Source organism: Phyllobates terribilis, unplaced genomic scaffold (genome assembly GCF_046119375.1).
Source record: "Phyllobates terribilis strain yellow unplaced genomic scaffold, ASM4611937v1 Scaffold_9__5_contigs__length_417890890, whole genome shotgun sequence".
Lineage (NCBI taxonomy): Eukaryota > Metazoa > Chordata > Amphibia > Anura > Dendrobatidae > Phyllobates > Phyllobates terribilis.
Genome location: NW_027362769.1, coordinates 191,008,550 through 191,027,343, shown reverse-complemented (window position 1 = coordinate 191,027,343; position 18,794 = coordinate 191,008,550). Strand labels below are relative to the sequence as shown.

General features: G+C 52.3%; 1 protein-coding gene across 1 annotated transcript in view; it reads left to right on the top strand.

Annotated features, from left to right (window-relative positions):
* Positions 1 to 4,614: 4,614 nt before the first annotated feature.
* Positions 4,615 to 18,794, top strand: part of LOC141161965 (protein mono-ADP-ribosyltransferase PARP14-like) — a 41,721-nt gene continuing 27,541 nt past the window's right edge. Inside the window, exons 1-6 of the mRNA XM_073647553.1 lie at positions 4,615 to 5,136; positions 6,006 to 6,103; positions 6,217 to 6,244; positions 6,556 to 6,738; positions 9,527 to 9,763; positions 10,273 to 12,524. Of these exons, the coding sequence (XP_073503654.1) occupies positions 4,947 to 5,136; positions 6,006 to 6,103; positions 6,217 to 6,244; positions 6,556 to 6,738; positions 9,527 to 9,763; positions 10,273 to 12,524 (2,988 nt within the window). The 5' untranslated portion in view covers positions 4,615 to 4,946. The remainder of the gene's footprint in view (positions 5,137 to 6,005; positions 6,104 to 6,216; positions 6,245 to 6,555; positions 6,739 to 9,526; positions 9,764 to 10,272; positions 12,525 to 18,794) is intronic.

Here is an 18,794-nt window from a genome sequence, read left to right as displayed (position 1 = left end):
CCATCGCGGTACACTATTCACACTAGACACTTCACACCGCTCTCCCCGGAAACATTTTTGTGGCCCCGCCGAGCCACAGCAAACCAGGTTTGAGTGCGAGGACAATTTTCGTAACCCCGCCGAGTTACAGCCAGATGCTTTAATCTTCATGACCCCGCCGAGCCACAGCAAGATGCTTGTATCCACACTCGTCGTCCTGTGCCGTTACCCCTAGCAACCAGGCTGCAGTTGCCCCTAGCAACCGGGCTGTAGTTGCCCGAATTCTCCAACCACATGTAAGGCAGCGCTAGTCATCATGCTGGGGGACACTCGCTTCACCGGATCAATTAAAGCACACATGCGACGACTTTCCGATATTTCACAACCCAACAGTTTATTTCACTTCATAACTGCTTATAACTGAGTCCATCTCAGTGGCTCGCCGACATATTACACATATAATGTCCAAGAGCCTTTCCAGTGACAGATATGTCCACTTGGCTCCAGATACAGCCTTCAGCAAGGTAACAATATAAATGTCCACATCAAGCAGTGTTTTACCTTTGCCGGGTTTTAGCCGCTTCAGATTTGTTCTGCCACAGCTGTGGCTTTACGGCTTCCCAGATGGGGGTCTCCAGCCCTCGTACCTTCAAAGGCTACTGGTATGTTTACACACAACATCCAGCCTCTGCCTTCCAGGACTCTTGTCTTCCAAGCCTCTGGCCCGCAAAGGCTACTGGCATCTCTTACACATAAGGATCCAGCCTCTGCCTTTCAGGCTTCGCCAGGCTTCACTAGGCCTCACACTCTAAGGGTGTCCCACACAGGGAACAGGCCTCACGCCTTTCACACCCTGTCTCAAAACTAACAGGATTTATATATCTTCCAATGCACACAGGACCTGTGCTGATGTCACAGTCATGTGATCAGTCACCTGAGGGAGAGGTACAGTGTCAGCCAAAACACCCCTGGACCATTACAGTAATGCTGCAAGCCGCTGCGTTACAATATACACTGCACAGTACCACGCCTCCTGTCCTGTATATATACACTGCACAGTACCACTCCTCCTGTCCTGTATATATACACTGCACAGTACCACTCCTCCTGTCCTGTATATATACACTGCACAGTACAACTCCTCCTGTCCTGTATATATACACTGCACAGTACCACTCCTCTTGTACTGTATATATACACTGCACAGTACCACTTCTCCTGTATATATACACTGCACAGTACCACTCCTCCTGTCCTGTATGTATACACTGCACAGTACCAATCCTCCTGTCCTGTATATATACACTGCACAGTACCATTCCTCCTGTCCTGTATATATACACTGCACAGTACCACTCCTCCTGTCCTGTATATATACACAGAACAGTACCACTTCTGTCCTGTATATATACAGTCATGGCGAAAAGTTTTGAGAATGACACCAAAATGATATTTTCCCATGATCTGCTGGCCTCTGGTTTTTATTAGTGTTTGTCTGATGTTTATATCACATACAGAAATATAATTGCAATCATATTATGAGGACCAATAGGTTATATTGACAGAATGAGTTAATGCAGCAAGTCAATATTTGCAGTGTTGCCCCTTCTTCTTCAAGACCTCTGTAATTCTCCCTGGCATGCTCTCAATCAACTTTTGGACCAAATCCTGACTGATAGCAGTCCATTCTTGCATAATCAATGCTTGCATTTTGCCAGAATTTGTTGGTTTTTGTTTGTCCACCCGTCTCTTGATGATTGACCACAAGTTCTCAATGGGATTAAGATCTGGGGAGTTTCCAGGCCATGGACCCAAAATCTCTATGTTTTGTTCCATGAGCCATTTAGTTATCACCTTTGCTTTATGGCAAGGTGCTCCATCATGCTGGAAAAGGCATTGTTGGGCGCCAAACTGCTCTTGGACGGTTGGGAGAAGTTGCTCTTGGAGGACATTCTGGTACCATTCTTTATTCATGGCTGTGTTTTTAGGCAAGACTGTGAGTGAGCCGATTCCCTTGGCTGAGAAGCAACCCCACACATGAATGGTTTCAGGATGCTTTACAGTGGGCATGAGACAAGACTGGTGGTAGCGCTCACCTCTTCTTCTCCGAATAAGCTGTTTTCCAGATGTCCCAAACAATCGAAAAGGGGATTCATCAGAGAAAATGACTTTGCCCCAGTCCTGAGCAGTCCACTCCCTGTACCTTTTGCAGAATATCAGTCGGTCCCTGATGTTTTTTCTGGAGAGAAGTGGCTTCTTTGCTGCCCTCCTTGAAAGCAGCCCTTGCTCAAAGAGTCTCCACCTCACAGTGCATGCAGAAGCACTCACACCAGCCTGCTGCCATTCCTGAGCAAGCTCAGCACTGCTGGTAGTCCCATCCCGCAGCTGAAACAGTTTTAAGATACGGTCCTGGCGCTTGCTGGTCTTTCTTGGGCGCCCTGAAGCCTTTTTGACAACAATGGAAGCTCTCTCCTTGAAGTTCTTGATGATGCGATAGATTGTTGACTGAGGTGCAATCTTTGCAGCTGCGATACTCTTCCCTGTTAGGCCATTTTTGTGCAGTGCAATGATGGCCGCCCCTGAGGAAGGAAGATGACGCCCCGCTGGAAGGAGGAGGACGCGGCTGAGGAAGGAGGAGGACGCGGCTGAGGAAGGAGGAGGACGCCCCTGAGGAAGGAGGAGGACGCCCCTGAGGAAGGAAGAAGGCCGCCCCTAAGGAAGGAGGACGCCGCCCCCGAGGAAGGAGGAAGACGCCCCCGAGGAAGGAGGAGGACGCCCCTGAGGAAGGAGGACGCCCCTGAGGAAGGAAGAGGACGCCGCCCCTGAGGAAGGAGGACGCCCCTGAAGAAGGAAGAGAACGCCCCTGAGGAAGGAAGAGAACGCCCCTGAGGAAGGAGGAGGACGCCCCTGAGGAAGGAAGAGGACGCCCCTGAGGAAGGAAGAGGACGCCGCCCCTAAAGAAGGAGGACGCCGCCCCTGAGGAAGAAAGAGGACGCCCCCCTGGAAGGAGGACGCCGCTGAGGAAGGAAGAGGACGCCCCTGAGGAAGGAGGAGGACGCCGCTGGGGAAGGAAGATGACGCCCCTGAGGAAGGAAGAGGACGCCCCTGAGGAAGGAAGAGGACCCCCTGAGGAAGGAGGAAGAAGCCCCTGAGGAAGGACGAGGACGCCCCTGAGGAAGAGGACGCCCCTGAGGAAGGAAGAGGACGCCCCTGAGGAAGGAAGAGGACGCCCCTGAGGAAGGAAGAGGACCCCCCTGAGGAAGGAGGAGGACCCCCCTGAGGAAGGAGGAGGACCCCCCTGAGGCAGGAAGAGGATGCCCCTGAGGAAGGAGGACGTCCCTGAGGAAGGAAGAGAACGCCCCTGAGGAAGGTGTGCGCTACACATGCGTTGTGTCCGGCGCCATTGCAGCAGGAGGCGCTGTGTAAGGAGTTATTACAGCCCTGTATACCGCCATTATGTGTCACTTTATCCAGCACTTCTTCCATTTATTTACTGCATAGGATTTGTCTGCTGTCATTAGGTACACCCCAAAATATATATTATATTGTCACCCACCCTGGTCCTCCCCCACATCATCATTATATTATCTACAGACACAGGTGTCCTCGGGCGGCACGGAGCAGTCACAGACACGGGTGCGCTCTTGCGGCACGGAGCAGTCACAGACACGGGTGCGCTCTTGCGGCACGGAGCAGTCACAGACACGGGTGCGCTCGGGCCGCACGGAGCAGTCACAGACACGGGTGCGCTCGGGCGGCACGGAGCAGTCACAGACACGGGTGCGCTCGGGCGGCACGGAGCAGTCACAGACACGGGTGTGCTCGGGCCGCACGGAGCAGTCACGGACACGGGTGTGCTCGGGCGGCACGGAGCAGTCACGGACACGGGTGCGCTCGGGCGGCATGGAGCAGTCACAGACACGGGTGCGCTCGGGCGGCACGGAGCAGTCACAGACACGGGTGCGCTCGGGCGGCACGGAGCAGTCACAGACACGGGTGTGCTCGGGCGGCACGGAGCAGTCACAGACACGGGTGCGCTCGGGCGGCACGGAGCAGTCACAGACACGGGTGTGCTCGGGCGGCACGGAGCAGTCACAGACACGGGTGTGCTCGGGCGGCACGGAGCAGTCACAGACACGGGTGCGCTCGGGCCGCACGGAGCAGTCACAGACACGGGTGTGCTCGGGCCGCACGGAGCAGTCACAGACACGGGTGTGCTCGGGCGGCACGGAGCAGTCACAGACACGGGTGCGCTCGGGCCGCACGGAGCAGTCACAGACACGGGTGTGCTCGGGCGGCACGGAGCAGTCACAGACACGGGTGTGCTCGGGCCGCACGGAGCAGTCACAGACACGGGTGCGCTCGGGCCGCACGGAGCAGTCACAGACACGGGTGTGCTCGGGCGGCACGGAGCAGTCACAGACACGGGTGTGCTCGGGCCGCACGGAGCAGTCACAGACACGGGTGCGCTCGGGCCGCACGGAGCAGTCACAGACACGGGTGCGCTCGGGCCGCACGGAGCAGTCACAGACACGGGTGCGCTCGGGCCGCACGGAGCAGTCACAGACACGGGTGCGCTCGGGCCGCACGGAGCAGTCACAGACACGGGTGTGCTCGGGCGGCACGGAGCAGTCACAGACACGGGTGCGCTCGGGCCGCACGGAGCAGTCACAGACACGGGTGTGCTCGGGCCGCACGGAGCAGTCACAGACACGGGTGTGCTCGGGCCGCACGGAGCAGTTACAGACACGGGTGTGCTCGGGCCGCACGGAGCAGTTGATGACAGCGGGGATTTTCCAGGAACAGCAGGAGGCGAGCAGTAAACGAAAGTGAAACTAAGGGCCCTGGCGTCACACACCCGACAGATCACACACACCCGACAGATCACACACACCCGACAGATCACACACACCCGACAGATCACACACAGGGAAACAACCTCCGCAGCTCCCTATGTGGACACCACCATGGGGGACCGCTGCTACCAGTTCCCTCTGTCCCTGCAGTGGGACGAGGGGCCCGAGAGCCTGAAAAAGCTGAAGAACAAACTTCTGCTGCATTTCCAGAGTAAGAAGAAGTCTAATGGAGGAGAATGTGAGATTGGAGAGGAGGACGGCGGCCGGGGGTATATTCTGATACACTTCAGAGAGGAGGAGGGTAAGTGCCCGGGGTCAGAGAGGAGGAGGGTAAGTGCCCGGGGTCAGAGAGGAGGAGGGTATGTGCCCGGGGTCAGAGAGGAGGAGGGTATGTGCCCGGGGTCAGAGTTGAGGAAGGTCTGAGTTGCTGTATGAAACCATCATATCCAGACACATCCGGGGATATGGGATCTCCTGGCCGTTCAGCGCTCTCTCGTGGTGGATCTCCTGGCCATACAGCGCTCTCTCGTGGTGGATCTCCTGGCTGTACAGCGCTCTCTCGTGGTGGATCTCCTGGCCGTACAGCGCTCTCTCGTGGTGGATCTCCTGGCCGTACAGCGCTCTCTCGTGGTGGATCTCCTGGCCGTACAGCGCTCTCTCGTGGTGGATCTCCTGGCCGTACAGCGCTCTCTCGTGGTGGATCTCCTGGCTGTACAGCGCTCTTTCGTGGTGGATCTCCTGGCCGTACAGCGCTCTCTCGTGGTGGATCTCCTGGCCGTACAGCGCTCTCTCGTGGTGGATCTCCTGGCCGTACAGCGCTCTCTCGTGGTGGATCTCCTGGCCGTACAGCGCTCTCTCGTGGTGGATCTCCTGGCCGTACAGCGCTCTCTCGTGGTGGATCTCATGGCCTTACAGCGCTCTCTCGTAGTCTATTATATTGTGTCTGTCCATGAGACGCCTGTCACAAATTATAATACTTTAAGCCACGCCTACAAAACTGCCGATACATTTTTTGTGTGTATGATGTATATAAAGTGTCTAGCAATCAAGTATACTATTTTGGAAAAGTCAATGTAAAATGATGGGGTCAGAGACTGTTGTCCTGGGTCATGTAGTGTCACCTCCCGACAGTGACCTGTCCGGTAACGCTCCCTCCTCTGCCTCATACAGTCCGGGACAACGTTTTGCGGAAAGAAAACCACAAGCTGAAAATAACAGATGAGAAGACGATAAATCTGAGAGTAACACTCCCGACATCATCACCAGCCGTAAGTACACAGTCACCGAGCCTGACCATCAACATCTGTGGGGATACAAGCATCACTTATCATCACTGACTGTCCTGCTTAGGGACTTGAAGTCTCTTTTGTCTTCTTTTCAGGAAGAAGAAAACCCTGGTGTGGACACAGGTAAGGAAGATGGGAACTATTGATTGAAATGGTATATTATTGTAATGTAAAGTAACAACATAATGTAAAGTAGTGTCATAGAGATCAGAATAAGGGAACCATCATGGGTACGGCAGAGATGCCTGACTTTTAATAGAGAACATAAAACTGACACATGGGCAGCTGATAGGTAAGCCCCATCTATTCCTTCACGTACATCTGAGCTCCTGATGGCTGCGTGCAGATCCTCTTCATTAGTAATGCTGAACAGAGACAGCTCATTCCTGGTGTCTGTATATTAACTCATTTGTGATTTGTCCACATTGGTGTAGATGGCAGGACGCTGGACGCCACCTCGTCCCTGGTCCTGATAGAGAATGTCCAGGACTGGTGCACGTCTGAAATGTTAAACCTCCTGGTGGAGAACCTCAGTGCCAGGAATAAGGACCAAGACTTCCATGTGGAGATGATTCCTGAACTCAAAAGTGCTGCCATCACCTTCACCTGTGACATAGGTGAGCCATGTTCAGAAGCCTGTAAGGTTGCAGCCGGACAGGTCGTGGACGGGAGGTATGTGTCCCCAAGGTGCAAAGCCTTGGTGATGTAGGACTCGGAAAAGCAGGCTCCAGCACACATAGTGCTGAGAGGTATTTAATGGGCCCGGACTATAGGGCCAGGTGGGGAACAGCTGCTCACTTACCTCCAGTCCAGGTCTTGGAAGGCTGATTTAAGACAGCTGCGCCTGTCTCAGTCTGTCTGTGTGTGTTGGGCAAGGTGAGCAGACCGTGCATGTGCTGCTCAGACCCTGCTGAAGGCAGAGAAAGGCCGAGGCCGTGCTGTATATGGACTGGTTATTTTGTGTTTTGTTATACCTTTTTGGATCCTGAAAGAGGCTGTGATATTTTAGTTTCCTGCCTGGTTTATCGACATAACCCACCAGTTTGTTTGAACCTGCAGACTGCAACCCTGTGTGAACCAGCGCCTACCACAGAACTGACCCGCTCGCAAGCCATATAGAATCCTAGAATGTTCTCGTTGGAAGGGACCTCCAGGGTCCTCGTGTCCAACCCCCGGCTCAATGCAGGGGTCACTAAATCATCTCAGACACATGTCTGTCCAGCCTCTGTGTGAAGACTTCCATTGAAGGAGAACTCACCACCTCTCGTGGCCGCCTGTTCCACTCATTGATCTCCTCACTGTCAAAAAGTGTCTTCTAATATCTAATCTGTATCTTCTCCATTCAGTTTCATCCCATTGCTTCTAGTCTTTCCTTGTGCAAAAGAGAATAAAGCTGATCCCTCTGCAATGTGACAGCCCTTCAGATAGTTGTAGACAGCTATTAAGTCTCCTCTTAAACATTCCCAGATCCTCTAACCGTTCCTCATAGGACATTATTTGTAGACCGGTCACCATTCTGGTCGCTCTTTGAACTTCCTCCAGTTTGTCGATGTCTTTTTTTAAAATGTGGCTCCCAGAACTGGCCACAGTATCCAGATGAGGTCTGACCAAGGAGGAGTAAAGACCGATAATGACTTCACGTGATCTAGACTGTATGCTTCTGTTAATACATCCCAGAATTGTATTTGCCTTTTTTGCTGCTGCATCACACTGTTGACTCATGTTCAGTCTATGATCTATTAGTATACCTAAGTCTTTTTCACATGTACTGTTGCTTAGCTCTATTCCTCCCATTCTGTATATGCTTTTTTCAGTTTTCTTGCCCAGATGTAGTACTTTGCATTTCTCCTTGTTAAAAACCATTCTGTTGGTTGCTGCCCACAGTTCCAGCTTGTTCAGATCTTGTTGAATCCTCTCTCATCTCTAATATTAGCTATCCCTCCTAGCTTTGTGTCATCAGCAAATTTAATCAATTTACCCTCAATTCCTTCATCTAAATCATTTATAAACACAGGGCCCAGGACGGAGCCCTGTGGTACCCCACTTGAGACATTCTTCCAACTGGATGTGCCACCATTTATGACCCCTCTTTGGGTCCGATCACCGAGCCAGTTATGAATCAATCTAACAGTTGCTTTGTCCATTCCATAGTTGGTCATTTTTTCAATAAGGATGGTGTGAGATACTTTGTCAAATGTTTTTCTGCAGTCAAGATATACTATATCTACAGCATTTCCCTGATCCACCCAGTCAGTGATTCTGTCATAGAAGGAAATTAAGTTAGTCTGACATGACTTGTTAGTTACAAACCCATGCTGACTCTGGTTAATCACTTCATTCTTATCCAGGTACTTACATACATGTTGTTTAATAATTTGTTCAAAGATCTTTCTTGGTATAGAAGTCAGACTCACCGGCCTATAGTTCCCTGGGTCCACCTTCTTCCACTTTTTGAAGATAGGAACAATATTTGCTCTTCTCCAGTCTTCTGGGACTTCTCCTGTTCTCCAAGAATTTTCAAAGATTATAGAGTGGTTCAATAATATCCTCTGCTATCTCCTTCAGTGCCCTAGGATACAGCTCATCTGTACCTGGAGACTTGAATTCATTTATGTTACCTAAGCATTACCTAACTATCTATTTTTGTTCATAGATAGTGTGGATTCTTCTATTCCTTCAATAGTACAGTGAAGATCAGTTGATGTTACATTTTCTTTCTTAGAGAAAACAGACGCAAAATAGGAATGTAAAAGTTCGGTCTTCTTAGCATTATTTTTTACCACTTTACCATTTTGATCCTGTAAAAATCTTATAGCATCTTTGACTTTTCTTTTGCTTTTGACATACCCACACAATTCTTTCTTATTGCTTTTGGTCTCCCTTGCAAGCCTCATTTCATTACTGGCTTTAGCTCTTCCCTGCAGACTGCATTATATTCTTCTTTAGATATGCCTCCCTCTTTCCATTTGCTAAACATTTATTTCTTCCTTTTTAGCATGTGTTTAAGTTCTGTGTTCATCCATCCTGGTTTCCTTAAATGCTTCCAATTCTTCCCTATTTTAGGGATTGCTAACGATTGTGCTTTGAGAATCTCATTTTTCAAAATTTCCCATCCTTCCTGGACATTTCTGTCCTTAAGGACATCCAGCCATATATACAGCGCACAGATATCCCCATCATGTATCACCCTCACCTGTGACATTGGTGAGCTGTATACAGAGGGAATATCCACCCATATATACAGCGCACAGATATCCCCATCATATATCACCCTCACCTGTGTCCTAGGTGAGCTGTATACAGAGGTAATCTCTCCATCTTCCTCCATCTCTGGAGGCCGAGCCTCGTCTGTCTGTCGGTCCTTGTCATCTCCAGACATTTTATCGTTTTCCTGAATATTTGCAGATATTCACCACTTCATGCAGAGTTTCTCCACAAGTTTCCGAGTGACACAACTGAAACTAAAGGCAAAGCTTCTAGAGGAGACCACCAGCATCAGGGTGGAGAACCTGCCCCCCAACACCTCCGAGCAGCACCTCACCTTCTTCTTTGAGAGCCCCAGACTCGGAGGAGGAAAAGTGCAGGAGACGGTGATGTTCCCGGAGGAGGGCGCCGCGCTGCTGAAGTTCACTGACGCTGACGGTATGAGAGACGGGGGTGGCAAGGGGAGACGGACCACCACCAATACTCCAGGGTAAAGTGTTCCCCGATATGGAGGCTTTGGTGGTGGAACCCGGCTCTACATGGCATGTCTGAGGGTTATAGAGGAGTACAGAGAGGTGAAGTTATGGATTCTGCAGGGACCAAGTAAATATAGTAATATTAAATACATTTCTATAGCGCCAACATATTCCGCAGCGCTGTACAACAAGCGCGGACATGTACAGACAGTATAGACATCACAGGGTAACTCATCGTTCACCAGTAACAGGGGGAGCGAGGACCCCGCTCTCAGCGCTGCGGCCTATGTCAGAGCCATAATGACGACCATATTGCTGGTATTTCCTAGCAGCTGATATAAGTATATGGTTGAGTATGGGGCGGCCATAGGTCTACATATGATAGACCGCAGTCCGCTCCCGGAGGAGATGGGTCCGTCTGACGCCATATGGTGCTGATGTCCATTTTGTTTTTTTTGCTCTCATTTCCAGCTGTGAAAATGATAATAAAGAAGCAGCTGGTGTTTAATAAGACCGCCATCAGCGCGTACCGCTACTACCCGTCATTGCAGTTACATCTCTATGGGGCAGGTGAACCTGACATCACATTACCGCCCCCCAAAGAGTTCAGCATCAGCCCATATATACTGGAGCTCATCCTCAGTGACGAGCCAACGAAAGTCAGCATAGAAGGCAAGATGGCCGAGAAATACTGCCAGATGAAGTGGCCGAGTCCTGACTGCCTAAACCCCATCGTAACCATAGAGATATCCAAGACCCCACCTATCAGGACTATGGCGAAGGTGGTCCGCACATGGACTGAGGAGGTCTCCACCGAATTCTCACTTTTCATCTCAAGATATAAAGTCATAGACTGTAAAATGAACCCATCGGCATGGGAGGACATGAAGGATCAGATCTCCACTGCTGCCTATGACGGGGTATTGATCAAACCCAACTCTGAGGTTGAGAAGGTCTTCCTGGCAGGTACAATGAAGGACGTGAATAAGATCGAGCAGACGTTCCGAAAACTGGTGGAGGAAACCAACAGAAACGTGGAGAGAAGGAGTAAAGTGATGACCATGACGGAGCCCATGTCTGCCACTCTCTACCATATCATACGTAGCAGTGGCCTGGAGGACAAGATACTGGCCGATGTCCCAGAGCTGAAGATGGAGTACGACCCGTCCACACACAACGTCAGGCTCACCGGACTGCGAGATGAAGTTCTCCAAGCCAAGTGTGAGATAATGAGCGCCAAACAGCAGCTGAAATCCAAATCCATCCAGCTGGACCCGCACGTCCACCAGTTCTTAATGTTCGCGGACAACGACGAGGTCTCGTGTCTCCTCTTTGCACGTCACAAAATAAACGCACTGATTGAGATGGAAGAAAACTCCATCCAACTGACCGGACACTCCAAAAAAGACATGATGGACGCAGAGGAGCAAATCAACCGAGAACTGATCTGTCAGCGAATTCCAGTTACGACCAAGAAAATCCTTGAAAGTCCGGAGTGGAGAAGTCTTCAATCACATCTTCAGGAGTCCTTCAATTCTGAGACCTGCACGGTCATGATCCTGGAGTTCCCCTCCGGAGCTGAGAGCGATGTGGTGCTCGCGGGGATGTCCACCAACGTACAACTCTGCTATGAGCAGATAAAAGGATTTGTGGACACCCACACGGTGATGGAGGTGACGGTTCCCGTCCGCTCCGTGATCGCGTTGCAATTCATCGAAGAAGAAAAGACGCAGATGTGGCAGAAGATCGCGACCAAGGTGAAAGTCGTGAAGAATGAGAAGAGTGTGTCCCTGTTGGGTCCGAGGGTCCAGGCTGAGGAGGCCGCCGCTCAGGTCCGCAGTCTTCTGTCCACAATACATTGCGACTTCCTCCGCATCGATAAACCAGGGGCTAAAAAATTCTGTAAGAGTCATGAGGAAGTCCACGCCACCACCGCAAAGACCAAATTCCATTGTGTGATCCGCTTAGAGACGGCTGGAGATAACAGACCGGATGAAGGCCAGTATGAGGTGAAGCTACAAAGTGGGGTGACCATCGCAGTGTACAAGGACAACCTGTGCCGGCACAACGTGGACGTCATTGTTAATGCCGCTAATGAAGATCTGCAGCACTGCGGGGGTCTGGCCGAGGCCTTGCTTAAAGCAGCAGGACCCAAGCTCCAAGACGATTGTAATCTCATCATCAAGAGCGAGGGAAAATTGTCCCCTGGAGATTCAGTCATTACCGACGCCGGAAAGCTGCCGTGCAAACAAGTCATCCATACAGTTGGACCCCGGTGGGATCCTCAGTCCCACGTGAGATGTGAGAGACTTTTGCGCAGAGCGATTACCACCAGCTTAGAGCTGGCCTCCGAGAACGGCCACAGCTCCATCGCCATCCCAGCCGTCAGCGCTGGAATCTTTGGGTTCCCTCTAAAAGAGTGTGCTCGAAATATCCTGGACGCCATCATGGACTACGTGGAGAAGGGCCGCGCCACCTGTTTACAGCGGATTCACCTCGTCGATATGAACCTCCAGACTACAAACACTTTTTCTGAGCTTCTAAAATCCCGATTTGGAGAGAAAAAGATGAGTGTGGCCGCAGCAACAAGCGGACCCCCCACTCCCATCAGACCAGCGAAAAGTGCCAAGCCACAAGTCACAGCGAGCACAGGGGTCGATGAAGTGTGGACCCCCGAGGGGCTGATCATCAGGCTCGTGCTAAAGAAAATACAAGACGCCACAGTAAGTACCTGGCCTTATAACAGGGACATAGCTCTAGGGGGGAGGCTTACCCGAGACCTGGGGCCTCAAGGGGCCCAAAGATCCCTCAGCCACATAGGAGTATAAATGGCATCTAGTTGGGTGGGCCTCAGGAAAGAATTTATATTCAGGCCTGTTGGCTCAAAGGAGGGGAATGTTCACATCTCCGACGGATTGTAATGATCTGTACCGGTCACACAGCATGACCACAGCACTCCTACAGAAGTCAATGGGTAATATCACAGCCCACCTACTCCACCTCCCTGAACAATTATCTCTGCACAGAGCATGCCCACAACACTCCTACAGAAGTCAATGGGTAATATCACAGCCCACCTACTCCACCTCCCTGAACAATTATCTCTGCACAGAGCATGCCCACAACACTCCTACAGAAGTCAATGGGTAATATCACAGCCCACCTACTCCACCTCCCTGAACAATTATCTCTGCACAGAGCATGCCCACAACACTCCTACAGAAGTCAATGGGTAATATCACAGCCCACCTACTCCACCTCCCTGAACAATTATCTCTGCACAGAGCATGCCCACAACACTCCTACAGAAGTCAATGGGTAATATCACAGCCCACCTACTCCACCTCCCTGAACAATTATCTCTGCACAGAGCATGCCCACAACACTCTCCTGTATAGACGATATCACAGCTCACCTCCCCCTCCCTAGATCAAAGAGCAAGCCCACAACATACTCCTATAGAAGTAGATATTTGATGTCATATCTCACCTTCTCCCTCTCACTTCACAGATCACAAAGCATGTTCACAAAGCTCTACCATAGAAGAATATAGGTGATGTCATAGCTCACCTCCTCCTACTCCCTGCACTGATCACAGAGCATGCCCACAACACTCTCCCATAGGTGTCAGTGATCTTCTCTATTTCTGACTATATTCCATGTGGCTGATGTGAACGTTGTTAGAAGTACAGAAAATCTACAAATCAGGACAGAAAAATAAGTTCTAAATAAAAGGATGTAACTATGAGGTGTAATCTTACAAAATGTCACAGGTGATACCTTCCCTATTAGTGATTCCCGAACTATTGACACCACGTGGCCAGGCTTATGCTCCATCACGAGGCGCTTTCCTCCATCATGTGGCTGCTTTCCTCCATCATGTGGTGCTTTCCTCCATCATGTGGCGCTTTCCTCCATCACGAGGCGCTTTCCTCCATCACGTGGCTGCTTTCCTCCATCATGTGGTGCTTTCCTCCATCATGTGGCGCTTTCCTCCATCACGTGGCTGCTTTCCTCCATCATGTGGCTGCTTTCCTCCATCATGTGGTGCTTTCCTCCATCATGTGGCGCTTTCCTCCATCACGTGGCTGCTTTCCTCCATCACGTGGCTGCTTTCCTCCATCATGTGGCGCTTTCCTCCATCACGTGGCTGCTTTCCTCCATCACGTGGCTGCTTTCCTCCATCACATGGCTGCTTTCCTCCATCATGTGGCGCTTTCCTCCATCACGTGGCTGCTTTCCTCCATCACGTGGCTGCTTTCCTCCATCATGTGGTGCTTTCCTCCATCACGTGGCTGCTTTCTTCCATCACGTGGCTGCTTTCCTCCATCACGTGGCTGCTTTCCTCCATCACGTGGCTGCTTTCCTCCATCACGTGGCTGCTTTCCTCCATCACGTGGCTGCTTTCCTCCATCACGTGGCGCTTTCCTCCATCACGTGGCTTCTTTCCTCCATCACGTGGCTGCTTTCCTCCATCACGTGGCTGCTTTCCTCCATCATGTGGTGCTTTCCTCCATCATGTGGCGCTTTCCTCCATCACGTGGCTGCTTTCCTCCATCATGTGGCGCTTTCCTCCATCACGTGGCTGCTTTCCTCCATCACGTGGCTGCTTTCCTCCATCATGTGGCGCTTTCCTCCATCATGTGGCGCTTTCCTCCATCACGTGGCTGCTTTCCTCCATCATGTGGCGCTTTCCTCCATCACGTGGCTGCTTTCCTCCATCATGTGGCGCTTTCCTCCATCACGTGGCTGCTTTCCTCCATCATGTGGCTGCTTTCCTCCATCATGTGGTGCTTTCCTCCATCACGTGGCTGCTTTCCTCCATCACGTGGCTGCTTTCCTCCATCATGTGGCGCTTTCCTCCATCACGTGGCTGCTTTCCTCCATCACATGGCTGCTTTCCTCCATCATGTGGCGCTTTCCTCCATCACGTGGCTGCTTTCCTCCATCACGTGGCTGCTTTCCTCCATCACGTGGCTGCTTTCCTCCATCACGTGGCTGCTTTCCTCCATCATGTGGTGATTTCCTCCATCACGTGGCTGCTTTCCTCCATCATGTGGTGATTTCCTCCATCACGTGGCTGCTTTCCTCCATCACGTGGCTGCTTTCCTCCATCATGTGGCGCTTTCCTCCATCACGTGGCTGCTTTCCTCCATCACGTGGCTGCTTTCCTCCATCATGTGGCGCTTTCCTCCATCATGTGGCGCTTTCCTCCATCACGTGGCTGCTTTCCTCCATCACGTGGCTGCTTTCCTCCATCACGTGGCTGCTTTCCTCCATCATGTGGCGCTTTCCTCCATCATGTGGCGCTTTCCTCCATCATGTGGCGCTTTCCTCCATCATGTGGCTGCTTTCCTCCATCATGTGGCGCTTTCCTCCATCATGTGGCACTTTCCTTCATCACTTGGCTGCTTTCCTCCATCACGTGACTGCTTTCCTCCATCGTGTGGCCGCTTTCCTCCATCACGTGGCTGCTTTCCTCCATCTATTGGCTGCTTTCCTCCATCATGTGGCGCTTTCCTCCATCATGTGGCGCTTTCCTCCATCATGTGGCGCTTTCCTCCATCATGTGGCTGCTTTCCTCCATCATGTGGCTGCTTTCCTCCATCATGTGGCTGCTTTCCTCCATCATGTGGCGCTTTCCTTCATCACGTGGCTGCTTTCCTCCATCACGTGGCTGCTTTCCTCCATCGTGTGGCCGCTTTCCTCCATCATGTGACTGCTTTCCTCCATCATGTGGCTCTTTCCTCCATCATGTGGCTGCTTTCCTCCATCACGTGGCTGCTTTCCTCCATCGTGTGGCCGCTTTCCTCCATCATGTGGCTGCTTTCCTCCATCACGTGGCTGCTTTCCTCCATCGCATGGCGCTTTCCTCCATCTTCTAGCTGCTTTCCTCCGTCACGTGGCTGCTTTCCTTCATCACGTGGCTGCTTTCCTCCATCGCATGGCGCTTTCCTCCATCTTCTAGCTGCTTTCCTCCATCACACGGCTGCTTTCCTCCATCACGTGGCTGCTTTCGTCCATCATGTGGCTGCTTTCCTCCATCACGTGGCTGCTTTCCTCCATCGCATGGCGCTTTCCTGTATCGTGTGGCTGCTTTCCTCCATCATGTGGCTGCTTTCCTCCATCACATGTCGCTTTCCTCCATCACATGGCGCTTTCCTCCATCACATGGCGCTTTCCTCCATCACATGGTGCTTTCCTCCATCACATTGCGCTTTCCTCCATCACGTGGCTGCTTTCCTCCATCACGTGGCTGCTTTCCTCCATCACATGGCGCTTTCCTCTATCGTGTGGCGCTTTCCTCTATCACATGGCGCTTTCCTCCATCACGTGGCTGCTTTCCTCCATCACACGGCTGCTTTCCTCCATCACATGGCGCTTTCCTCCATCACATGGCTGCTTTCCTCCATCACATGGCGCTTTCCTCCATCACATGGCTGCTTTCCTCCATCACACGGCTGCTTTCCTCCATCACATGGCGCTTTCCTCCATCACATGGCGCTTTCCTCCATCATGTGGCTGCTTTCCTCCATCATGTGGCGCTTTCCTCCATCATGTGGCACTTTCCTTCATCACTTGGCTGCTTTCCTCCATCACGTGACTGCTTTCCTCCATCGTGTGGCCGCTTTCCTCCATCACGTGGCTGCTTTCCTCCATCTATTGGCTGCTTTCCTCCATCATGTGGCGCTTTCCTCCATCATGTGGCGCTTTCCTCCATCATGTGGCGCTTTCCTCCATCATGTGGCTGCTTTCCTCCATCATGTGGCTGCTTTCCTCCATCATGTGGCTGCTTTCCTCCATCATGTGGCGCTTTCCTTCATCACGTGGCTGCTTTCCTCCATCACGTGGCTGCTTTCCTCCATCGTGTGGCCGCTTTCCTCCATCATGTGACTGCTTTCCTTCATCATGTGGCTCTTTCCTCCATCATGTGGCTGCTTTCCTCCATCACGTGGCTGCTTTCCTCCATCGTGTGGCCGCTTTCCTCCATCATGTGGCTGCTTTCCTCCATCACGTGGCTGCTTTCCTCCATCGCATGGCGCTTTCCTCCATCTTCTAGCTGCTTTCCTCCGTCACGTGGCTGCTTTCCTTCATCACGTGGCTGCTTTCCTCCATCGCATGGCGCTTTCCTCCATCTTCTAGCTGCTTTCCTCCATCACACGGCTGCTTTCCTCCATCACGTGGCTGCTTTCGTCCATCATGTGGCTGCTTTCCTTCATCACGTGGCTGCTTTCCTCCATCGCATGGCGCTTTCCTGTATCGTGTGGCTGCTTTCCTCCATCATGTGGCTGCTTTCCTCCATCACATGTCGCTTTCCTCCATCACATGGCGCTTTCCTCCATCACATGGCGCTTTCCTCCATCACATGGTGCTTTCCTCCATCACATTGCGCTTTCCTCCATCACGTGGCTGCTTTCCTCCATCACGTGGCTGCTTTCCTCCATCACATGGCGCTTTCCTCTATCGTGTGGCGCTTTCCTCTATCACATGGCGCTTTCCTCCATCACGTGGCTGCTTTCCTCCATCACACGGCTGCTTTCCTCCATCACATGGCGCTTTCCTCCATCATGTGGTTGCTTTCCTACATCACATGGTGCTTTCCTCCATCACACGGCTGCTTTCCTCCATCACATGGCGCTTTCCTCCATCACATGGCTGCTTTCCTCCATCACACGGCTGCTTTCCTCCATCACATGGCGCTTTCCTCCATCATGTGGCGCTTTCCTCCATCACATGGCGCTTTCCTCCATCATGTGGCGCTTTCCTCCATCACATGGCGCTTTCCTCCATCATGTGGCGCTTTCCTCCATCATGTGGCTGCTTTCCTCCATCACATGGCGCTTTCCTCCATCACATGGCGCTTTCCTCCATCACATGGCGCTTTCCTCCATCACACTGCTGCTTTCCTCCTTCACATGGCGCTTTCCTCCATCACATGGCGCTTTCCTCCATCACGTGGCTGCTTTCCTCTATCGTGTGGCGCTTTCCTCCATCACATGGCGCTTTCCTCCATCACGTGGCGCTTTCCTCCATGGCGTGGCAGCTTTCCTTCATCACATGGCGCTTTCTTCCATGGCGTGGCGCTTTCCTCCATGGCGTGGCGCTTTCCTCCATGGCGTGGCGCTTTCCTCCATGACGTGGCGCTTTCCTCCATGGCGTGGCGCTTTCCTCCATGGCGTGGCGCTTTCCTCCATGGCGTGGCGCTTTCCTCCATGGCGTGGCACTTTCCTCCATGGCGTGGCGCTTTCCTTGATGGCGTGGCGCTTTCCTCCATGGCGTGGCGCTTTCCTCCATCGCGTGGCGCTTTCCTCCATGGCGTGGCGCTTTCCTCCATGGCGTGGCGCTTTCCTCCACGGTGTGGTGCTTTCCTCCACGGCGTGGCGCTTTCCTCCATGGCGTGGCGCTTTCCTCCATGGCGTGGCGCTTTCCTCCATCGCGTGGCGCTTTCCTCCATGGCGTGGCGCTTTCCTCCATGGCGTGGCGCTTTTCTCCATGGCGTGGCGCTTTCCTCCATCACATGGCGCTTTCCTCCATCATGTGGCGCTTTCCTCCATCATGTGGCTGCTTTCCTCCATCACATGGCGCTTTCCTCCATCACATGGCGCTTTCCTCCATCACACTGCTGCTTTCCTCCTTCACATGGCGCTTTCCTCCATCACATGGCGCTTTCCTCCATCACGTGGCTGCTTTCCTCTATCGTGTGGCGCTTTCCTCCATCACATGGTGCTTTCCTCCATCACGTGGCGCTTTCCTCCATGGCGTGGCAGCTTTCCTCCATCACATGGCGCTTTCTTCCATGGCGTGGCGCTTTCCTCCATGGCGTGGCGCTTTCCTCCATGACGTGGCGCTTTCCTCCATGGCGTGGCGCTTTCCTCCATGGCGTGGCGCTTTCCTCCATGGCGTGGTGCTTTCCTCCATGGCGTGGCGCTTTCCTCCATGGCGTGGCGCTTTCCTCCATGGCGTGGCGCTTTCCTCCATCGCGTGGTGCTTTC